The sequence below is a fragment of the Xiphophorus couchianus genome, chromosome 16 (assembly GCF_001444195.1).
Source record: "Xiphophorus couchianus chromosome 16, X_couchianus-1.0, whole genome shotgun sequence".
Taxonomy (NCBI): domain Eukaryota; kingdom Metazoa; phylum Chordata; class Actinopteri; order Cyprinodontiformes; family Poeciliidae; genus Xiphophorus; species Xiphophorus couchianus.
In genome coordinates this window covers 11083395-11103870 of record NC_040243.1, presented here as the reverse complement: position 1 = coordinate 11103870, position 20476 = coordinate 11083395, and the positions used below count along the sequence as shown (strand labels likewise).

General features: G+C 36.4%; 1 protein-coding gene across 1 annotated transcript; it reads right to left on the bottom strand.

The window, feature by feature from the left end:
* Nucleotides 1–2764: 2764 nt before the first annotated feature.
* Nucleotides 2765–14476, bottom strand: LOC114159381 (transmembrane protein 235). The gene is made up of 4 exons (XM_028041324.1): nt 14003–14476; nt 13131–13208; nt 11333–11470; nt 2765–5179 (listed from the first exon to the last, which is right to left on the bottom strand). Exons 1-4 carry the CDS (start codon nt 14172–14174, stop codon nt 4935–4937), a joined length of 633 nt encoding a protein of 210 aa, XP_027897125.1. The 5' UTR covers nt 14175–14476; the 3' UTR covers nt 2765–4934.
* Nucleotides 14477–20476: the final 6000 nt, after the last annotated feature.

Below are 20476 nucleotides of genomic sequence, written 5' to 3'. Positions count from 1 at the left end.
TCTTAACAGAATGCTGCATGTTGTTAGGAAAGTTTTGTGGAAGAAAAAAAGTGTGGTTAAAAAGGGCCAAGAGGCAGCATGGACAACTGTAGCCTAGAGAATATTGTAAAAAATCTTTTTACAAATCAAAGCTGACCACGACATGGGTTGCAAATTTTGCATTTCAGTTGTTAAGCCGATCCTAAACCAGAGACGTTAGCTTAAAAGTGTTACAGTAGTTACTCATAAATTAGACCTGACCAGGTATTAAGTGAATATACTTTCAAAGATGTTGATATGAATTTAAAAAGGCTGGCATTTATAAATTAAAAATCATTTTTAATCTCTCGTATGTAGAATTCTAATTACCGTATCTGAAAAACTGATTTTTATGTTTTTATCAGTTGAGAAACATAATCAACAAGATTAACATAAACCAGTGTTTGGTTTATATCACTCTGTTTATAATGAATGTGGATTGTCTATTAGCTTCACCCTTTTGTGTTGAATTATTTAAATAAATTAAGCTTTCGATAATGAAGCATAAAAACTCAACTTTATCCGCAGGAAGGTGTCTGTAGCCCATCTCACAGCAGCCTCTTTATAGTGTCTCTTTCTAAATCTTATCCTAGTTTGAGAGTTTTGCTCTTTCTTCTCGTAACATCTGTCTCAACGTTGCGTTGATCTATTTTACATTAAGCGAGAGAGATTGTTGTCCTTTAGGGCAGGGTTGAGTACGCTTCCGAAAACCCCGGTGCCTTGTTCATTAAGATGATCGACAACAGAGAAAAAGCAACATCTGGTGGCTATGACTTGAGGTGCAGCACGTTCATTTTCTAGAGTACAGGACATCTATTACATCTATTTGATTCATGTTTAGTGGCTCATACGAGCGTCTGAAGAGCACTTTTCTTGTCAGCCTGAAGGATTTTTGAGATACAGACTCCAAGAGTTCAGTTAACTTTATGAGCTCTCTTACTGAGTGCAAGAATAAGTAATGATATTAGAGCATTTTGGGGTATTGAACACAACAGCCACTTTACTTTCTTTTGTTGATTACAAGGACAGCTGAAGGGCATTAAACATCACAAGTGACTGATTTATAAATGCTCTTATAGATGTTATATTTGAGTTTTGTAGATTCTGATCAGGAAAATTGGTTTTAGAGGAACCAAAATAAATTCTTAAAATGAGGCTAGAGGTTGTCTGAGTCAAATTTATTGCGCTCCGTCAAAGAGAGGGGCATACACTGCAGACTGATGGTTCCGAGCCAACTTGTACCCGAGCGGATTGAATTACTATGTTTCATAAAAGTTTAATGGGATTTCAGCAGGTCTAATTTATAAAGGTGGTCTGTGAGAGTAAGCTGTTGTGCTGAAGTCGGTTTTTTATCACCCTCTTCTTTCAGTACAATCTGAGAAGTGATTACCAACCCAGAAGCTGGGTGACACAAATAGCTGAGTGGACACAATGTCTCACAGTTTGGACTTTGCTTAACTCACTGAGCTTCATTAATTTGTGCTGCACACCAGATTGAAGCAAAACAAATATTATGATTGTATCACTTTTCTTTCTACCATGATTACTCAGCATATTTGGATTTTGAAAGTATTTGAAAGATTCTGTTGCATAACTAACATACAACAGAGATCTTCCCACTAATTCAGTCATCTGTGATGGCAATTCAACATTTTGTGTTTGTTCTCAAACTCAGCCTTCCAATTGCTCTCCTTCCCAGGTGTAACTCATCTCCTCATTTGCCCATATGTGCTCCCTTCCAGAGCTGCATTCATTTACCAATTAAGTGTTATGTAATTCCCACTTCCTCCTGTGTATGTTAACCTCCACAGTGTTAGTATTCTCTACTGGCTCCTCCATTGAACCCATTATTCCCATGTCCTCATCAATGCTAAGATAGTCCTTCCCCCTGGCTCTGATTGGTTTATTTATTTCTGATTTTTTACAAAACAATAAGCACCATACATAGACATTCAAGTCATACTTGAAACAGTACTTTGGAGAATAAGCACAAACTAATAAATGACAAAACAAGAACCAAAAATAAAACAAGACACACAAACAAAACCCAGCAATTATTTCCATAAATACGTGGATAAAAAGTAGATAACTAAAAAATAAACAAACAGAGGTAACAGAAAGTAAGTAAAATATAAATTAGATAGAAAACAACTAAAACGGGGCACTTAAAGGGCTTAATGTATTCTGTGCTATTAAAATTGTTATAAGACTTAGATAAAGGGTGTATTACAACTGGGAAGTAAGGGGAGCACCACTCATGGGGTCACATTGAGTGTGAAAGTCATAATATTGGTCCAGAAATGGTGACCAGATTCTTGAAAATGTGATTTCAGAGCTTTTGAGAGTGTGAGAAGGTTAACAAGATCGGAAACCTTTTTCAGGGCACCGTGTTATTGAGCCTAAAAATGTAATATATCCACCTCAGGACATATTTAAAATAAATAATTGTGAATATATGCCTGGATTGCTTTGCTTCTGTTTTTGTTTACTCCATTTCCCTCTGTTAATTTCAAGCAATTTTACAGGAAAACTATATTTCCTCATGTGACAGCTCTGTATGCTTATTAAAAGCGTGAGTGTCGTTCCACATTGCATTTTTAATTTTTAATGATCTCAGGATAAAGGGTGGAGAAAATTGCCCCAGTGCAATCATCCAGCTATAGAACATTTTTAACTTTAACAGCAAGTAACCAACATAAGTACTACAGATACTCAGAAAATATTCAACTTTTGCATCATCCAATACTATTTTTAAATGGGTTTTATTAATAGAGCTTACAGACAACAGTGCTGAAAGATACTAATAACACATCACCAAATTCTCCCTGGGCTGGCAGCAGCAATTCTTCACACACAGCAATATCTTTGCTTCCAGACTCCCAGTGTGCTTCATTTACATTCACAGGCTAACATTCAGACATTCAATATATCCAAAACAAAACAGACACATGAATGTAATCAACGTTGCGTAAGAACAGCTCATTGTAACCAGTATGCAGAACAAGCATAAAGTGCATAAATCAGACAATAACAGGGAGCTTCAGATCATCTGAAAGAGTCACATATGACGGCACTCTTTTGTACTCAACAGCTGGAATGATATTTCAAATGATTTATTTACTAAAACTCACAAAATGGTTGAGATTTATACAAGAGCACAAATATTACACAGTTCGTGCTGAGTGTTGTAAAGTTAGCAGCACTCTTTTTTTACTTGCTAGTTTTTTATTGCTAGGAGGAATAACATTTGCCTACTGGACAACTGACAGGCATATAGCACATGCATATGTTTTGTTCCACTAAAAAAAGCATCTTCATCAGAATACTTGTTGCATCCTCTGCTTTATTTTCAAATGTATTTCATCTACTGGTAGCCAAGCCGTATAGGTTTTTAATGGCAAGGCGTAACTATGCTTATCAGCTTCAACAGTGAATCCTTTCAACATTATAGAAGATGTTTCAAATGTGATGTCCAAGCTTCTGATAGTACATGTAAAAGCAATTTCGCAGTTGTTCTATTAGCAAACATCTGCGAGGATATAACTTCACATCCAGTAAGGGTCTCATACGCTAGGTGATGGTTTACTCCAGCAGAGTCAGCAATGTTTTCGCTCCAATAAAATACACTACAGCACCACTGCAGTCCATATATAAACAGGAAAACATGGTAGAGGAAACACCCCCCTCTTCATGGCTAACAGCCTGCATACATCAAAATAGAAGAAAAAAAAAAGTCATTCAGCCAAACTGCTCAGCCTACTTTCATATCACAGGGCTCAAACTTAAAGAAAGACAGCAGCAATTCATAAAGAGAAAACATATTTACACTGCAGGCAAACAAGTGTAATTCCCTTACATACTTCTTCTGTTTCTACTTTTTGCACTTAGATGTTGTAGATTGTAAAACAATTTTGTTTTATCAGACAAAAATGACCGAAGGAAATACAAAATGCTGTCTTCAAATAATGTTTTCATTAATTAAGGGGGAAAGAAACTATTCATGCCATCATTGCCCAATGTGAGAAAGTAGTTGTTACATTTGTTAAGTTATTAATTCATTGCTATTTTCCATGCTGGCTTATTTTTTAAAATTATTATTATTATTTTATTTTCTACATCTTGTTAGTGTCACAGTTTCAGAATCCAAATCAGGCAAGGTGAAATGGGCAAATAGGCATCTTAAAACTCAGAGCATCTTAAAGGGTTACGAAGCCGTTTCTAAGGCTTTGGGGCTCCATTAAACTACAGTGAAGCTGATTATCCACAATGGGAGAAAATATGGAACAGCAATGAATCTTTCAAGGAGTGGAAGATTTGAACAAACGGGGGAAAATAATGCCACTCTGCAATAATTAGCATGGCTAGGCTGTCTTTTCTATTTTACACAGCCATTCAAAACATTACTTTAGGCAAAGTCAGTTGACAGAAGGAAAATACAAGTGGCCAAAAAAAGTAATTTAATGTCAACTTTTTTGTGCATCTGCCAGAGCCAGCTTGCACTACATCTTCTGGTTTTGACTCTTAACCTGGTTGACCTCCTGAAACCTATATAACTCTTAAGAAAAAAACAACACTCATTTAAGTGGCAACCAGGCTGAAAGCTACAACATAAATACATTCAAGAACAAATATCCATCAGTTCACTTGATGAACTTCTTCTTGTTTTTATATACACAACAACAATGTAAAGCAGAGTCAGTATAGACACAATTTAGTTTTGAAAAGATGAAAGCAGTTCAGTAATGTGATTTAATGTCAGCTTCTGTGTGTGTGTGTGTGTCTATGAAAGTTACCTTCAGTACATTCTGTGGTTTTTGGCTATTAAAAGTTTGGTCTCTTACAAGCTGGCAAGCTATTAAGAAACAAAACAACTATAGCCAAAAAACTGCCCTAAAAAATATGAGTATATAGTTACACTACAACATAGCTATAGCAACACCAGAATCATAATGCCCTTTTATTTGAGTTATTCTGGCAGCTAGCAACAGCAGCAGACCTGTTGCTACCTCCAGGCTGTAGGAGAGCCATGCCAAGGCTAACGACCAGCCAAAGGAGACGTGCACAAAGACGAGATTTTCAGGGGGAACAATCCTTTGGAACTCCTCCATGGCCTGATTAGAGTACTTGATGTAGATACTGACCCCTGACAGCGTGAAAATACCTGTTTACATGCAAGACACAAAAGAAAAAACAAAGCTTCATTAAAAAAAAATTAAAAATTAAAAAAATCATATCCATTTTTAACACATTGCTTTGTTCCAGGAACAAAGAATTGCATGCACCCTGCTGATGTGAACAAAATTGTCTGGACAGACTATTCTTATGCTTCATCACTGCACACCGTAATCACAGTGATTTATTATATAAAACTGTCCATGCATCAATTTTCTATAGCCAATTTGGATGGAGTGCAGGCGATTCTAGCAGATAGGAGGTGAGAGCACACCGGTCCATCAAACAGCACAACACAGAGACAGGAGCTCACGTTCATGCCTACGGCCAATTAGTCCCTCTGTGGCTGTGGAAAAATGATTTTTGTTTTTACTCAAAGAAAAAATACAGAACAAATTGTTGTTTCATCGCAGCTGTCAAGAAATTACAACAGCAAAACAAAAATAAGTATTTTTGTATTTCTGTACATGTTCACATTGTGTCCTGTGTTCTGATATAAGATATTATCATAATACATTTTCTGACAAGTTTTTGAAAATAACAACCATTACGTAGGCATTAAACCTTCCTCTCACTAAACCTACATTTCTAAATTAAAAATGTTTTTTTTAATTAGTTTTATCCAATATTCTCATCTTAAATGTCATGTTTTCATTATCTTAGTTAGCATAAATATGCCAGTCTTTGTTTTATTAACCTGTGCAATGTCTCAGAGAATTAAGCTTATTGGGAAAGATGCAAAATGGCTTGGGTAATGTGCAAAACAAAAAGAAAGGTTACTAAGTGACAGACTGCTGGTGGAGGAATGGATTCAAATGTGTTCCTGTCAACTGACCCTTTCTCAAGACCAGCAGGTGGCTTAATTTCCTTATCTTCTTAATAAGTTTCAAACTGTGCTAAGAACCTGCACAGATGCTGAAAACTGCAGTTAAAAGTAAAAAAAATATATATAGAAGTCTAGGTGCTATGCAGGTATTCACCAAGTAAGACATTTCAAATTGTGTGGATCATAAAAAATACATTAACATTGACGTACTTTCCTGGAAGAGCAAGTTACGTTCTCACACATTTTTTTGAGAAACTTATTTTTTGTGTGTACAAAAATCTGTCTGCTTTTGAAATAGCATTCAAAAGCAAAGAAAGACATATAGTCATTTCAAAAATACTAAGACGTCTGAGTCTCACATAGCAGAAATTAAAAATAAAGGAAAAAAGCATGGAGTTCTCTGCCCTCTTCCAACTTAAACGTGCTGTCTATGTGTTTACGGGTGTGTGCATCTGTGAAGATTTGAAGCATGTTCAACAGAGCACAACCCTCTGCAGCTAAAAGTACCTTTGAGACCTCTGACAGGTGTTAATATATCTCTGGTTTTTGGGGGGGCCATGAGGTCAGCAGGCGGAAAAAATTCACAACCACACAGAATAGGGGACTATCAATGACTCGCAAAAATATTCATACCATTTAAGCTTTTTCACATTTTTGTCACATTTCATAACATAAAATCTTAGAATATTTTCAAGACATTTTATATAGTAGCCATCTTCCAGCCATGCCACAGAAAGCCCTTTTCACAGCATGATGAGAAGGGCTCATGGTGTTGTAATGAAACACCACCATGTTGAATTATAAAAGTGTTTTTTTTCCCAGCCCAATGTGCAGTAAGCAAAACAAAAAACCCAGTCTTGGTCATAGTTGACCAGAGCACAGTCTTCCACATTTAGTTTGTGCCCAATGGGGCTTGTGACAAGATGGAAACAAAGCTTCTGATGGCTTTCTTTTAATTCTTGGCTTCTTGCCTTCTTACCAACAAGTGTGCCAAATACTAGTTCTTTAGCACTAGCTCCCACCTGAGCTGCTGATCTCTGCAGCTCCCCTGCAGTGATTAATGATCCCATTCTCAGCCTGTTTAGGTGGACAGCTATGTCTGGGTTTGCATTTATAGAAAAGAATAGAAATATTTTATTGTCCCAGAGTCTGGAAATATATGTTAAGGACTTGGGATAAATTAAACCTGCTTTAAATGTTTAAAGCAACGTTACGTGGTATCTTCCCAAGACAGCTGTATTTTTATTGTATTTTAGGATTATTTAAGAATATGCAATCAACAAAAAGCAAAAACATTTTGTTTTTAAATATTTTTAAAATTTAAATTTGTATAATAAAAAATAGTATGTCTCTTCAGAAATGCCTATTTATGACTTTCATTTTGTTTGAAGAGGCTGAATGAACAGTTTATCATGCTTAGTAATTATCTAGTGGCTCTGGGTACAAAACTAATTACTAACTGTAAAAAAAGAGCAATCCTGTTGGAAAGAGATGTTCTTCTAGAAATAAATTACAATTGTAAGACAATGCAGGTTTTCAATTTCTTTGAAAATGAGAAATCACTTCCCATTATTCTCAAGTTAAATTTTACTTTAGCTTTGTACAAATTACCCAACTTTGTCAAAAACGATAAATGTCAGTGGGAATTTAAACTGTACTGAAGTTGTGCTGTTTTTTTAACCAATTATAGACTTTTGTTTTTTATTTTCTCACAAAAACCCAAGATGCTCATCTTCTGAAAAATTAGAACTAGCAAAGAAAAAAATGTGAAAGGTAAGCTATATGTAGTGTTTATATTGCTTAAAATTCCGGGTAATTTCAGGTAAAATGTTTTGACAAAGAGTAAACAACACAACACAAACACACACATACACAAATCTTCATGCTGTGATGTAACGTTGGCCACTGCAATTACAGAACAGCAGAGCAGCTTTTGTGAATTTATTCCCCAGTCATATGCAAATTATCCCAGTATGCTGCCTCCAAAAATATAATCTGATCATTGATTCCACAGAAGGGAGCAGTGCTGTAAAACTGCCCATTGAATGGCATCTGGATGTTCTATAATGTATCATGAATCATTTGTTTCTTCTTTTCTTTCCTTTCTCTTTTTGTCTGTTCTTTTCTGTATTCCTTGTGTTTTGCAATGGATGGAGGAATTGTCTTGGTTGACAGTTACCCCAGAGGTGAGCTGGAAAGAAAACCATTCTTAAATGTCCAGAGCAAAACATCTAAAGTATTCAGCCATTAAATGAGCGATTCCATCTGACATTTAGGAGGACATGCTGGAAGAAAACACTCTGCTTCCACCATCTTGAGCTGTATTTACTCTTGGCAATTACTAATATTTAAATTCACAGCTGCTTGGTTGTTTTTTTTACTCACAGTGTAGTAAAATCTACATCCAGTGACACAACAGCGAGATCAAATGAAGAGAGGAAGAAACATTTATAAATTAAGCTAAAACAACAAATGTATAAAAGGATACAATCCAAAGATATTACAGCACTACTCTGCACTAATTAAACAATTTATTATTATACAGGTTTGCACAGTGCCTAGATTGCACTATGCAGCACAGGAAATAAATAAATAAAGGTCTGTTCTTTCAACACTCATGGTCACCGATGCCTCTCTAAAATCTAGAGATATTTTCCAGAGGATGATGGCAGTGATAAAAGAGAGATCACAAACTGACACAAAACCCCCAAATATCAGATACCAAAATATCAAAACGTGATAATGCATTTAGAAAGGACTGATGAGAGAGGCACAAAATCCTAAAACCCATTACCTCACTCTTTACTTTTGTGTGTGTTTACTCTGGTTTTGAAGGTGGAAGAGCGCAGCAATAGCAGATCTTTTAATGTGGAAAGAACATGACTAAGACTTGGTATTTTAGCAGAGGGTGCAGTCATAATAAAACCTAATAATGTTTTATAAACAATGGTGGTAAAGAATCTAGAGAAATACCTACTGGTTTGCTCAAGGTCCTTCAATGCTTCCATCTCTTTCCTTTTCTTGTAAGACAGTGGCTGCTTTTTCACACGGCTGTACTTTACAATTTGGACATCTCTCTGTGCAGTGTCCTGGGTGGACACTTGGAACTTAGACTCAGTCTGTTTGTACCCTAATATCATATTTACTCCAACTGTTATATATAATGTTAGATATATTATTGTATCTCTCCCGAAAGAGAGAATCTAATCAGAAAGGTTAATGGAGCGATGTCATTCTGCACTCTCAAAAACTGGTAGAATAAGTGTCCTTACTGTCTAAAAATACATTTCTGTTCAGAGAAATGTTTTAAAGGTGCTTCTGTCATGTTTGGCTTGTGTTGAGGAGGACCCAAATTGAAACAGGGCAGAGGCATGTGCATGATGGAGAGCCTATCTAATGGTGAAAGTGAATACTCACAGAACATGTGGGAAACACACACAATCCAGGATTGTGTCAAAAGAAGGATCCAGCAGTGAGAAAAAGAAACCAAGGAGCTCAAATACTGTGGAGATGTAATTTTTTTCATGTGAACTAGGTAAGTACAATCAACAGAATGAATGGCAGCTGAGTGGGGAGCAAGTGTAAGGAGCTGAGGAGATTAGACTAACAAGATCACTGAAACTGCAAATACTACTAGAAGACTAATAAATACTATTGAAGCAGAGATTAATATAGAAAATACATAAATAACTCAAAATGCAAGATCCAAATTATAGAACTTAAACAAAAGCAAATCAAAAAGCCCACGTGATCATGACAGCTTTAATTTGTCATTCAAGTGACATCAATCATAACAAACAAAGGCATTAATGAACTCTACATTTGAATTTAACCACAATTTTTATTAGGGAGATAATAATGTCATGTCAAAAATAGGCATTTTGAGCCAGAGGAGGAGAGTGTGTGTGGATGTAGGGTCTTTTACTCCACACCAATCTTTTCTGAGATTTCAGACAGCTTCTTGTGAAGTATTACTGTGAAAGTGCTGTCATCAACACAGTCAATTAAGCCATTATCCATGCTGAGGTGGTTTGGTGGTAATGGGTGTTTAAGTAATTGGTCAACATCAAGAAGGAACATCTTACTATCCTCTTGTGTTATACCCACCTATTTCCAAAAATAAGACAAAATTGATCCTTATTCAACTTTTGCATTGATTTCAGGAACTGGCAAGTAATTTTATGACACATTTTCACACACATAAAGAGGTTTTGAGTTGAGTCCACTAGGCCAGGAAGACACATCCACATATGTAAGACAAGTTCTGAGGAACCACAATTTAAAGACATCAAAATGTGAAGTCAAACTTCTTCTAAGTTATGTATGTTTGAAAAATGCAGCATTTTTTATAACAACTGAAGGTTACATAATTTGCTAGACTGCTATTAAATCGTGCTCTGTGCCTCAGAAATACATAATAACTCCCTTTTAAAACTGTGGAAGCAATAATGTCAATACAGTATATTATTCACACTAAAACGTGTCATGCTTGTCATAGTGCATACATTTCTCTAAGTTATATAGGTTTGTGAGCTTCAAATTAATTGTAAACAAAGCAGTTCATGACATTCCACTGCAATTTTAGCATCTATATTTCCACATTTACATTGTGGTTTCAACATAATATTCTGATATCCAGTTAACACAGACACACCCCTGACATATTCTTTTCACTTCGGAAATGTAATTGCCAACTAAACTCGATGTGCAAATGCAGCAAGAAATATGTCAGTTTTGCAAACTATTCATGTTTTACACTTCTCATGACGCTACATCATCTTAACTAAGGTTAGATAACATTGCATACTCACAAAATCTGTCGCTGGACTCAAGCCAGGGTTTTGTTTTGCTCATTAAATTCTTATTTTCCTTTTAATAACTTATCATCATCACCCACTGAAATAACACTTTGGGCAAAAACAAACACATCACAATGAGATACCATTTCCTTTTTGTGCAAATTACCCATGTTTTTTTGGAAACATTTGCCCCCAAACTACTTTAACACATACCACACTAACACCAATAAAACAGATTTTTTTTTCATGGCAGTCACTCCACTCAAGTGTACTTCCCATCCCACAAAATCTGAAAGTAGTGGTTTTACTCAGAGATTAATCAGATGCAAGAGCAGCTGAAACTCATTTTTCAAGGCTTCCTCTCACACGTAAACGTACGTCTTTGTGTTGTGTTGTACATACATCACAACGCAGCACATTTGTTGTTTTTTTTATCTGTTTTGATTATAACCTTCATGCAAGGCACATATTCTGCATTCAAGCACAGCAATGCATCAAGACATGTAAATGAACTTACTGCAGAGGAAAACATAGGAAGCCGATGCAGCCAGCAGCCTAGGACTGCAGGCCAATGAGCTGACCAGTCCCAAGATCCATCCGAACACCAGCAGCACCAGGCTGAGAGGCAGCAAGATGACCACTACCTTGTGCAAGCCTGCAAAAACGCACATTTCCAATACAAAGAAATGTGCAGCATTTTGTTAGGGGTTTGTTAGAGGGTCTGAACTACAGCTGTGTTGTATTTCACTGTAATGCTGTGTGCAATCATGTGGAAAAGCTTCGAAGATTTCCAAATTGATTTTAGCTATCTGGGGAGCCTTTGGGGCTTTTATTTCTACTGTCAGTAGAGGATAATCAACTTGCAGACATGATGAAGGTACCCCTTTTCTCAGCAAGTGATTTAACTCCATTTGTTGCGAGGTTGTAAACAAGGGCTCTTTGAAACCCCCATGGATGCTGATCTAATCTGAGGCCTCTGTGAAACACTGTTCCTCCACAAAATGTCCAAGTAGGCTTATTGTTAGTCTGGTGAACATGTGGTTCCAGGTTCATCTCAGCAAGTAAGAACATTATTAAAGTAATATTAATCTAAACTGAAAAGGAATCATTAAACAGAAAATAATGCAGTTCCGAGATAAACTTTTAAAAATGGCTTATAGCTAATTAAAACCAAAAATGATGCTTCTTGTAAAGTTGGACTATTACCAGACTAAGAAACACAAATGTTATGTGTCCTCACAAGCATTGGGCAGAATGCTGAATTTTTTTGACCAGCAACTGATCAGTCCCAAAAGGCTTCTGCTTTGGAAGCTGCAGGCTCACGGAAGGCCATTAACTAATGGAAAATTAATTGAAAGGAAGAAGTGTAAAGAAAAAAAAGTGTACAAGCAACAGGATTAACCACATCGCGACCTACAACCATATTTTTATTGCACTAAGTTGTGAACATGAAGCATCCTAGGTAGACTAAGGAGAAAAAGTACTGGACTGTGGCAACGTGGTCCATTTCATGTGGAAATGAAGGTCGCTCAGTCTGCAGGAAGAAAATAGAGGCACATAATTCATATTACTTGAGATCCAGGGTGACAGCTGCACATTCAGTGAGGACTTTGGGAAGCCAAGTGATCTGCAGGTACTGTTCCAATGTGTTTTAGTGAGTCTAAGGTCAGCATGGTCATCTATCTAAATGTTTTAGAGCCCTTCATGTTTCCTGCTGCTGACAAGCTTTATGGAGAGGTTGAGTTCATTTTCCAGCAGGACTTAGCACCTACTCATACAGTCAAGTGCACCAATAATTACTTTACTAAACATGGAATCGCTGTGCTCACCTGAAACAAACCTCTTAGAGAATCTACCACATACAGTTACCACATGTAGTTATTCGTGCACAAAGAAGCACCGAGTGAATATATTTTACATACTTTCAGTATGTCAATATTTTTGCATTAAAACTCATTTTTTTCTCGCTCTTACATAAAATTTAAATTTGTTGGAAAAACCTCCATTTGTGGGTCTTTAGCTGTGAGTTACATGCATCAAAATTAACATGGGTATATGACTGAATAACAATACCAGAAATTAATTTGCTTTTTGATTATATTGCACCCATGTGTGACAACCATCCATCCATCCATCCAATTTCCGTTCACCCTTGTCCCTAATGGGGTCGGGAGGGTTGCTGGTGCCTATCTCCAGCTACATTCCGGGCGAGAGGCGGGGTACACCCCGGACAGGTCGCCAGTCTGTCGCAGGTGTGACAACCACTTGAATTCTATTAAATTCTTATGTCTGTTGTTAAAAAAAAGGACACTCACCGAGAAGGTGCCTTTCGGTCTCTGACAGGCTGGACATATTTGCTGTAAAAGAGGGGATGACTGAGCTCCTATTTGCACCTGAAAATGTCAGAGGGAAAGGTTACAAGTGACAGACTAAAAAAATAAAAAAATAAACATTTTCAAAAGCAAAGTATCTGCCTTCCATTTCCTTTTTAAAATGCTCCAGTGTGCATGTTGTGCACTGAGAATTCCTCTCACTGGATGTTCAGTTATTGATTGGATGAAGGCTTCATGTTGTTGCATTACTTCACAATTATTGTAAGAACTGTGGGTGCAACCTGCAACCAAATAAACACATTAAGGACCTCAAGCTGTGTAGACTAAGAGCAGAACACTTAACAGCACTCACAAGACATCCTCAACAAGCTCCTTTGTGCACACCGATTTTTGCGCAGAAGAGGTTCATAGCACTCACATTATTTCAGATAAATGCCATTTAAATTCTGTCAGTATTTCACATATATAGATTTACTTCGGCCAGATTAAAAAAAAACTCACTATGGTGATCTGACATTCGCGTCAGGTTGCTTCAGCACCTGGGTTCTGCACAACCAACGGATGAGGGTTTAATCGGAAGCTGATGATGATTACAGCAGTAATGCAGCATCAGCACACAAATAAACAGATTGCATATAAAGAATATTCGATGCATTCGTGTATTTGCATTGTTTTAGAAAAATATTTTCTTGAATAGAAAGGTTGAATCAGAAATAATTAACTACCCGAGTATTTCCGCCTGAAATTTAAAATTGTATAACTAAGTTGCAATAACTGAGTAGATTTAACATGTGGATGATACAGAAGCGGATACATTTACGATTTATTAATAAGTGAATATGAAATCCCCAAACCTTCAATGATTCTCCACAATCCGGAGTGTGAACTCAGGTCATTTGGCCCCGTGTGGTTGGGCTTATTTACATCGATAATGTACCAGTAATCAGTTCCGATGGCCACAGCAAGGAATGTGAAGCTGAGTAAACCAGTAAAGCCAGCTGAGAGCACAACCAGTCCGTACTTCATTGTTCACTCCTCAGATCAGAGACCGCTTAATTTTTCTGTATCTGAGGAGACGCTCCGAGAAATGCGCCGCGTAAAAGCTCTCCAGCTGGATCCATCCCTGTAAAGTGATGTTTCTCCGCTCTAAAATCCAGTTGCGAATAAAAAAGACATTTTAAAAGAGAAAGAAAACTAAAAAGAAAGAAACAACAAGATATTCCACCGGTTATATCCACCTGATAAATGTTAAAGAAAAAGGAAAAAGCATCTACATAAACAAAATGTGAGCAGCCTTGATTTTTTGTCATCCCTCATCACTGCGAGGCGACGACTGCTGTTTGATTTCTGTGGCGCTCCTGGATTAATCCATATTATCAAGTTAAGTGAATACAATGCTATGCTTCTGGCCCGTAATTTCAAAATAAAACACATCTCAGGAAATAGTTGTGACTGTTCTTTTAACAAAATAAAACACACCCACCTGTCACTGACCGCAGTAGAGTAGTTCCAGTCCAAATTTACCAGGTTGGAGCTGTGGGGGCAGTGTTTTTTTGTGTGTTTTTTTTTTTTACATGGGGACACACAATAAAAGAATGAAACGAAAATGAAGGGCGGATATTTCAACCTTTTAATAATAAGTGAGTCAAAGAGCCGATGCAGCTCCAGGGCTGCAGATTGCGGATCTGTGGTGTAGCAGTTATAAACTGTGATTCTATCTCAATAATGGCTGACGCTAAAAGTGTGAAACCTTCATTTTTAATTAATTGTTAAAGGGAAAGGATAAGGGTAACAAGTGAAACTAGTCCAATGGCTAGTTAGTTATGGTTTCTGTACCAGTACATATCACAATAAGAAATGTATTTACCGTATTTTTCGGATTATAAGCCGCTACTTTTTTGCCAGGCTTTGAACCATGCGGTTTATAGCCCGGTGCGGCTTTTCTGTGGATTTTTCTTCAACCTCAAGGAGATTCTTTAGCAGGAGATGAATCATTGGAAGTCAAAATTGGAAATCAAAGAAGAAAGTGCTGATTTTCATTTAGAACAAGCACATGCTAGCAGCAGGCACGACGGAGAAATTTCTTCAAACATATCCCCTCATCATGGAAAACACACAGAGAAGTTTATATGATGCCGCTTTTAAGTTGAGGGCTATCGATCTGGTAGTACAGGAGGTAAATGGAGCCGCTGCATGTAAACTTGGCGAGAACGAATCCATGGTTCGGCGTTGAAGACTGAGGGCTGCGCCTTAATAGCAGATTTATTAAGTGGAAAACCGAGAGCGGCGAAGAAACCAGCGGGTTATAGCCCGGTGCGGCTTACATATGTACGTTTCCAATTTAAAATTTTTTTTTATTTTTGAACTTTGTGGGTGCGGCTTATAGTGAAGTGCACTCTGTAGTACGGAAAATACGACAGTATTGTATTAAATAAGATCAAAAAATTGTTGACTAAAAATTATTTCGGTTTGGTTGAAACATTCTAGATGCATCCCAAAGAAAGATAAAAACAAATATCAAACAACATCATAAACATTCATCGTAAAGAACTTAAAAAGAAAACCAATATGTAATCTGCAACAATGCATTCACTTTTTCTTCCTGTAGCTGATTCCATAGAGATCTTGTCTGTTAGTCCCACAGCGTGTTTTCTTGCACAGCTCTGTGAATTTGTTTTCCAGTGAACGACCCACGATTTGGGAGCAGTAGATGTTGAGGGGCTTCAGTAGCACTCTGAATGGTAGCTAAGTAGAAATGGTCCAGGAGAGGGGTGCCAGAAGAGGGCGCTGTCCACTAATGCTCCTAGATATTTGAGTGTCTTCAGTACAGGAGCAGTTCTACAGAGGTAATGGCACCTGTTGGCCCATATCTAGAATTGGCCATGGACTACAGAACAACATCTTACAATTACAATTAAACTTAATATAAGTTTAATTGTAAGTGTAATTGTTACAGGGGGAAACAAAACAAAACAAAACTGTGATCTCAAATTCTACATTCTGATTTACTACTTTTGTGGGAAAATCTGAGTTCAAAATTTCACTTAGGTATTTTTAAGCATTTCTGTCATTGCTCCCTAATAAGAACAGGGCTGTGGACATCTTTTGGAGGGGGATGAATGGGAGGAGAAGAAAATAAAAGGCTGTCATGACATAATGATAATCAAAGCTTTAAAGATTTATAATGCTGAGACAGTGTAATGAGATAACCTCTTGTTTTGGCAGAACAAGTGTTTAATTAACGAGGTTCAGTCTGAAAACTACGTCACTCTTTTTGGAGTACATTTTTTATGATGTTAAGAAACTGAGATCATGATAAATGATTTCAAAACCGTTATCACCTTTAATGTTTAATATGCACTACAGTTAAATTGTAAAACAAACACATCTGTTCTTGGTAATTATCAAAGGATACAACATTTGGAATAATCTAGATTGATATGTGTGTAAGAATTTTGATTAATCTCAAGCATCAGCTTTTTGTGTTGATTTGTGCCACCAGACTGTAAATAAACTTCAGCTGTCCTTGGTGGATTGTTCTAGACTTTCTTATCTGCAGTATCTAACTAAAGACATAGTTTGCAAATGGGGTTTCAAAGCAGGAACAGGACTTTATTCATTTTGATCATCTTTTATCACAAATATATCAGTCAGAGGAAGAACAGAAAACTACTGCATTTACATATAGATATATAACAACCTCAGTTAAACTACACATTTTATTAAAATAGGTTGAGTCTTTCTTTTTTGAGATGAATAAACAATAATTAATAAAATATTGCACCATTTGAGCACTTACTTTGAAATAACTGAATATTTAATGGGGTGTTATAATTTCTTCAGCGTACGGTAGATGAAACTTAATACACTTAATTATAGAAGAGAATAAATGATTGGGAAAAAATGTGGGATAATGTAGTTGTTCAAAAAACTTGACACTTCTTCAAAAATGATGTTAAACCAAGACAGAAACTGTTCAGAGATGCTGTTAAGACGTTGACAGCAACACTGCAGTGTAAAACTGCAAAAAATTCCAACAATCACTAATCAGATGCCAGCAGTTTCCTATTTTTACTATATGCCTAAGGAATAGAGTTGCGAGACACAAGCCTGTTCTTCCTAGGAATCATCCAACCCTGCCTAATATCTTCCCAAAACTTGTAGGAGGATGAGTTATGGTATGAAACAGAAAATTCCTCTGTGGTTCCAGAACAAAATCCTCCACAATGAAGCATGCTGGTGGCAACATCATCTTCAGGGATGACCTCAGATCCAGCTGGGTTTATATCAAATTGACAAATTTTTAAACACTTCCAATTATCTGTCAGTTTTCACCGAAAGCCTTCAGTTATCTAGAAATTTGGAAATGAAGGCCATTCATTTTGAGCTTCACAACATACTTTCAAATCAACAACAGAATTGGTTAGTAGAAGTAAAATTCAAGTTCTTAAATGGACTAGCCTGAATTCATACCTAAATGTGAAAGATTTCCAGAGAATGGTGTCCTTGTAGTCTGACTGATGTAAAACGAAACCATAAACACAAATTAAATCATAGCTGAGTATTAATTAGCCAAAGGGTGTGGATGCTAATGTCACTAGGTTATTGCTCCTTAACCTTGTTGTAGCTTTATAGACCAACATTTTTCCATTGTAATTAAGTCATCCTACTACAAAACAGATCTACAAAAACATAACCTCATGTCAACTTCAACAATCCTCTTCATGTTTTCACACATCAGAGACAACATCAATATCTCGAAGTTGTCTTCAGGTCACCGCAGGTCAGTCAGTAAGGCTCATGTGGAGACATTTACCAGTTTCTCTTGTTTAAAATGGTCTGCTGTGTTGCACAGGGATGGTGAGTGAAAGGCAATTTTCAAGCCTGCCACAAATTTTGATTTAGTCTGAGCTTTGGAATACTCTCTCCAGGACATTTTGAGTTCATTCTTTTGTAGCCTTGTGGCCTGACAGCAGTGGATGTTGCCTTAGTCTTGCAGGAAATAAATCTTTAACTAAGTTCTTCTGCACTCTGCAGAAAACTTTTCTCTCTTTTGTTTCTTTCATGCATTTGCTAGAAAAATACATATATATCTTACAAGGTTTTTTTTTTATGTACGTCGTCCTTGAACCAGAGTTTCCTCATACAGTCACGTTTTGTAGACACAAGGTGACTAATAAGTGAAGTAAATGTCTTAGGAAATAGATGTGAATAATTATGGAACACATAGGAACCAACAAGAGTCTTCATAACAGAGCATGCTTCTATCATTCCCAGATTAGGATTAGTATTGTTCCACTAACATAGCTGAGTTCTTGAGCCTGTCTCCTCAAGAACTCAGGAGATATGGTCAAATCCAGCTGCCAAAATAAATTATTTAGTGAAGTTCTAGGGAAGATTTTTAAGTTAGACTGTCTATAATGATAAGTCTGTGAAGAAAATGTCTTTGACCTTAAAAGCAAATGTTCTTCAGCAGAGGAAAGAAAATTGAGGCGTGATGTAATCCCCGCCTATTGTTTGACTGGCATCTTGCATCATTGTTCCCTCGACTCTCTTGACTCTTGGCTGCTTAGAAATCTTTCACCCACTCGCAACTTCTTTCGCAAGTTTTATTTAGTGATTTGACTTGGCCATACTGCTAGGTCTTTTCTCTCTGACTAGTTGTTTTCTGTACTCGCTGTCATGCTTAGGGTGTTTTAATCTGCTAAAACAACACAAAACAATGCTCAGCTTCACCCATGCCTCACAATTGCCTCATATTATTCTGTAACACATTTGTATGATGCAGAATTTAGAGCTGAATCAATAACCTCTAATCAGATAGAAACAAATAACCAGAACTTTGAAAGCAAGAGGCTTGGATAGTTCAGTTTAATTTTATGTAGAGTGATTTTACATGCTTGTTTGCTTTCATAGTGATTAAAACAACCTGACAGCATGTTGTTACAATTGGATAAAATTGCTAAATTATGCAGGGATTATGTTGTTTTCCTGCAACATATTCAATGCAGGGTAAATTTCTTCTTTGGCCTTTTTAATAAAAGTAATTACAAGTCTACAAATCCTATAATTAAATATTGGCAAATTTTCCACTCTGTTCTAAATTTGTAGATGAAACCACTTATAGATGCTTTTTTTTGTATCTCAGTGATTTATCTTTAACAGGTGTCTTTTCATATCTTTAAATATCCCTTGCCAGGCTGAAAAGAATGCTCAGCCTTCTGAATCCCTGAGAAAGCCTTTTGATTTTCTTCTAACAATGGTGTTCAATAGGAAAGAGAATGAGAGAGTTTTGAAAAAAAAAAAAAGTTTCTACAGCTTCTTTTTGAACATTTGCTTCAATCATTTCCGTCAGATTTGGACTCTCTGATTCTAATTGGATTGATTGGAGAGCCTGAAAAATTATGTTGTTATGTTATGTCACACAATCAGAGGGAGGTACAAAACAGTTTAGTGATGCATCGAAAGAAAATCAGCCTGATGTACCCATGTGTGAAAGCGAATACTGCTGTCTCTATTTATTGTTACTGACCATGACGTGTTATTTCTATCTTTAAAAGGCTTTGTGCTCATTAAAACTGTTGAGCGTGGAGTCTTGTAATAGGGACCTATTTTTTGCTACTATTAAGGAATGAATTTAAAATAATAATGATAATAACAATCCCAATTGTGGCTATCTCACTAGACAACATGCTTCAATTGCAGTCAATTGAAATAGTGCTCTTTAATACAAGCAGGGATCCCGATTATGAAATTGTTTTTGTTACAAAACCTCTAAAGAAACACACACAATTTTCTTCTCATATGCACAGCTGCTCAAATAATTTATTTAATGTACAGCACATTATCTGCTAATGTAATATACAATGTTTTTTTGACAGAGACAGATTTTGAAGAATTGATTAATGCTCAGTTTATCTGTTAAATTTCAGGCATGTTTCCAACACAATCTTAGGTACACCTACTGCTTTTTTTATATAGATATGGGAGGTTGTATTTCAAAAAGAAAATATCTTCCAAGCTTTGTGATTTTACTGCACATGTAACCTAAACATGCAGGGTTTTTTAGGTTTATTTTATTTTAATTATGCAAATATCATCTGAGTTTGAAAGCTGTCATTTGGTTGAAACACTTTGAAGCATAAGAAATGTTTACAGTAAACATAAAGATTTTCTTGTGGCATCAAAACGAGCCAAAATCTCCTGTGTTCCTTCATGGTGCATAAAAGTTGATATCGGTGTATGAGAGTTTATATTGACATGATAACACATTGTAGTCAAAACACTTTACTTTTGTCTAATTTGTCTAAAGAACATTTTTATAGTCC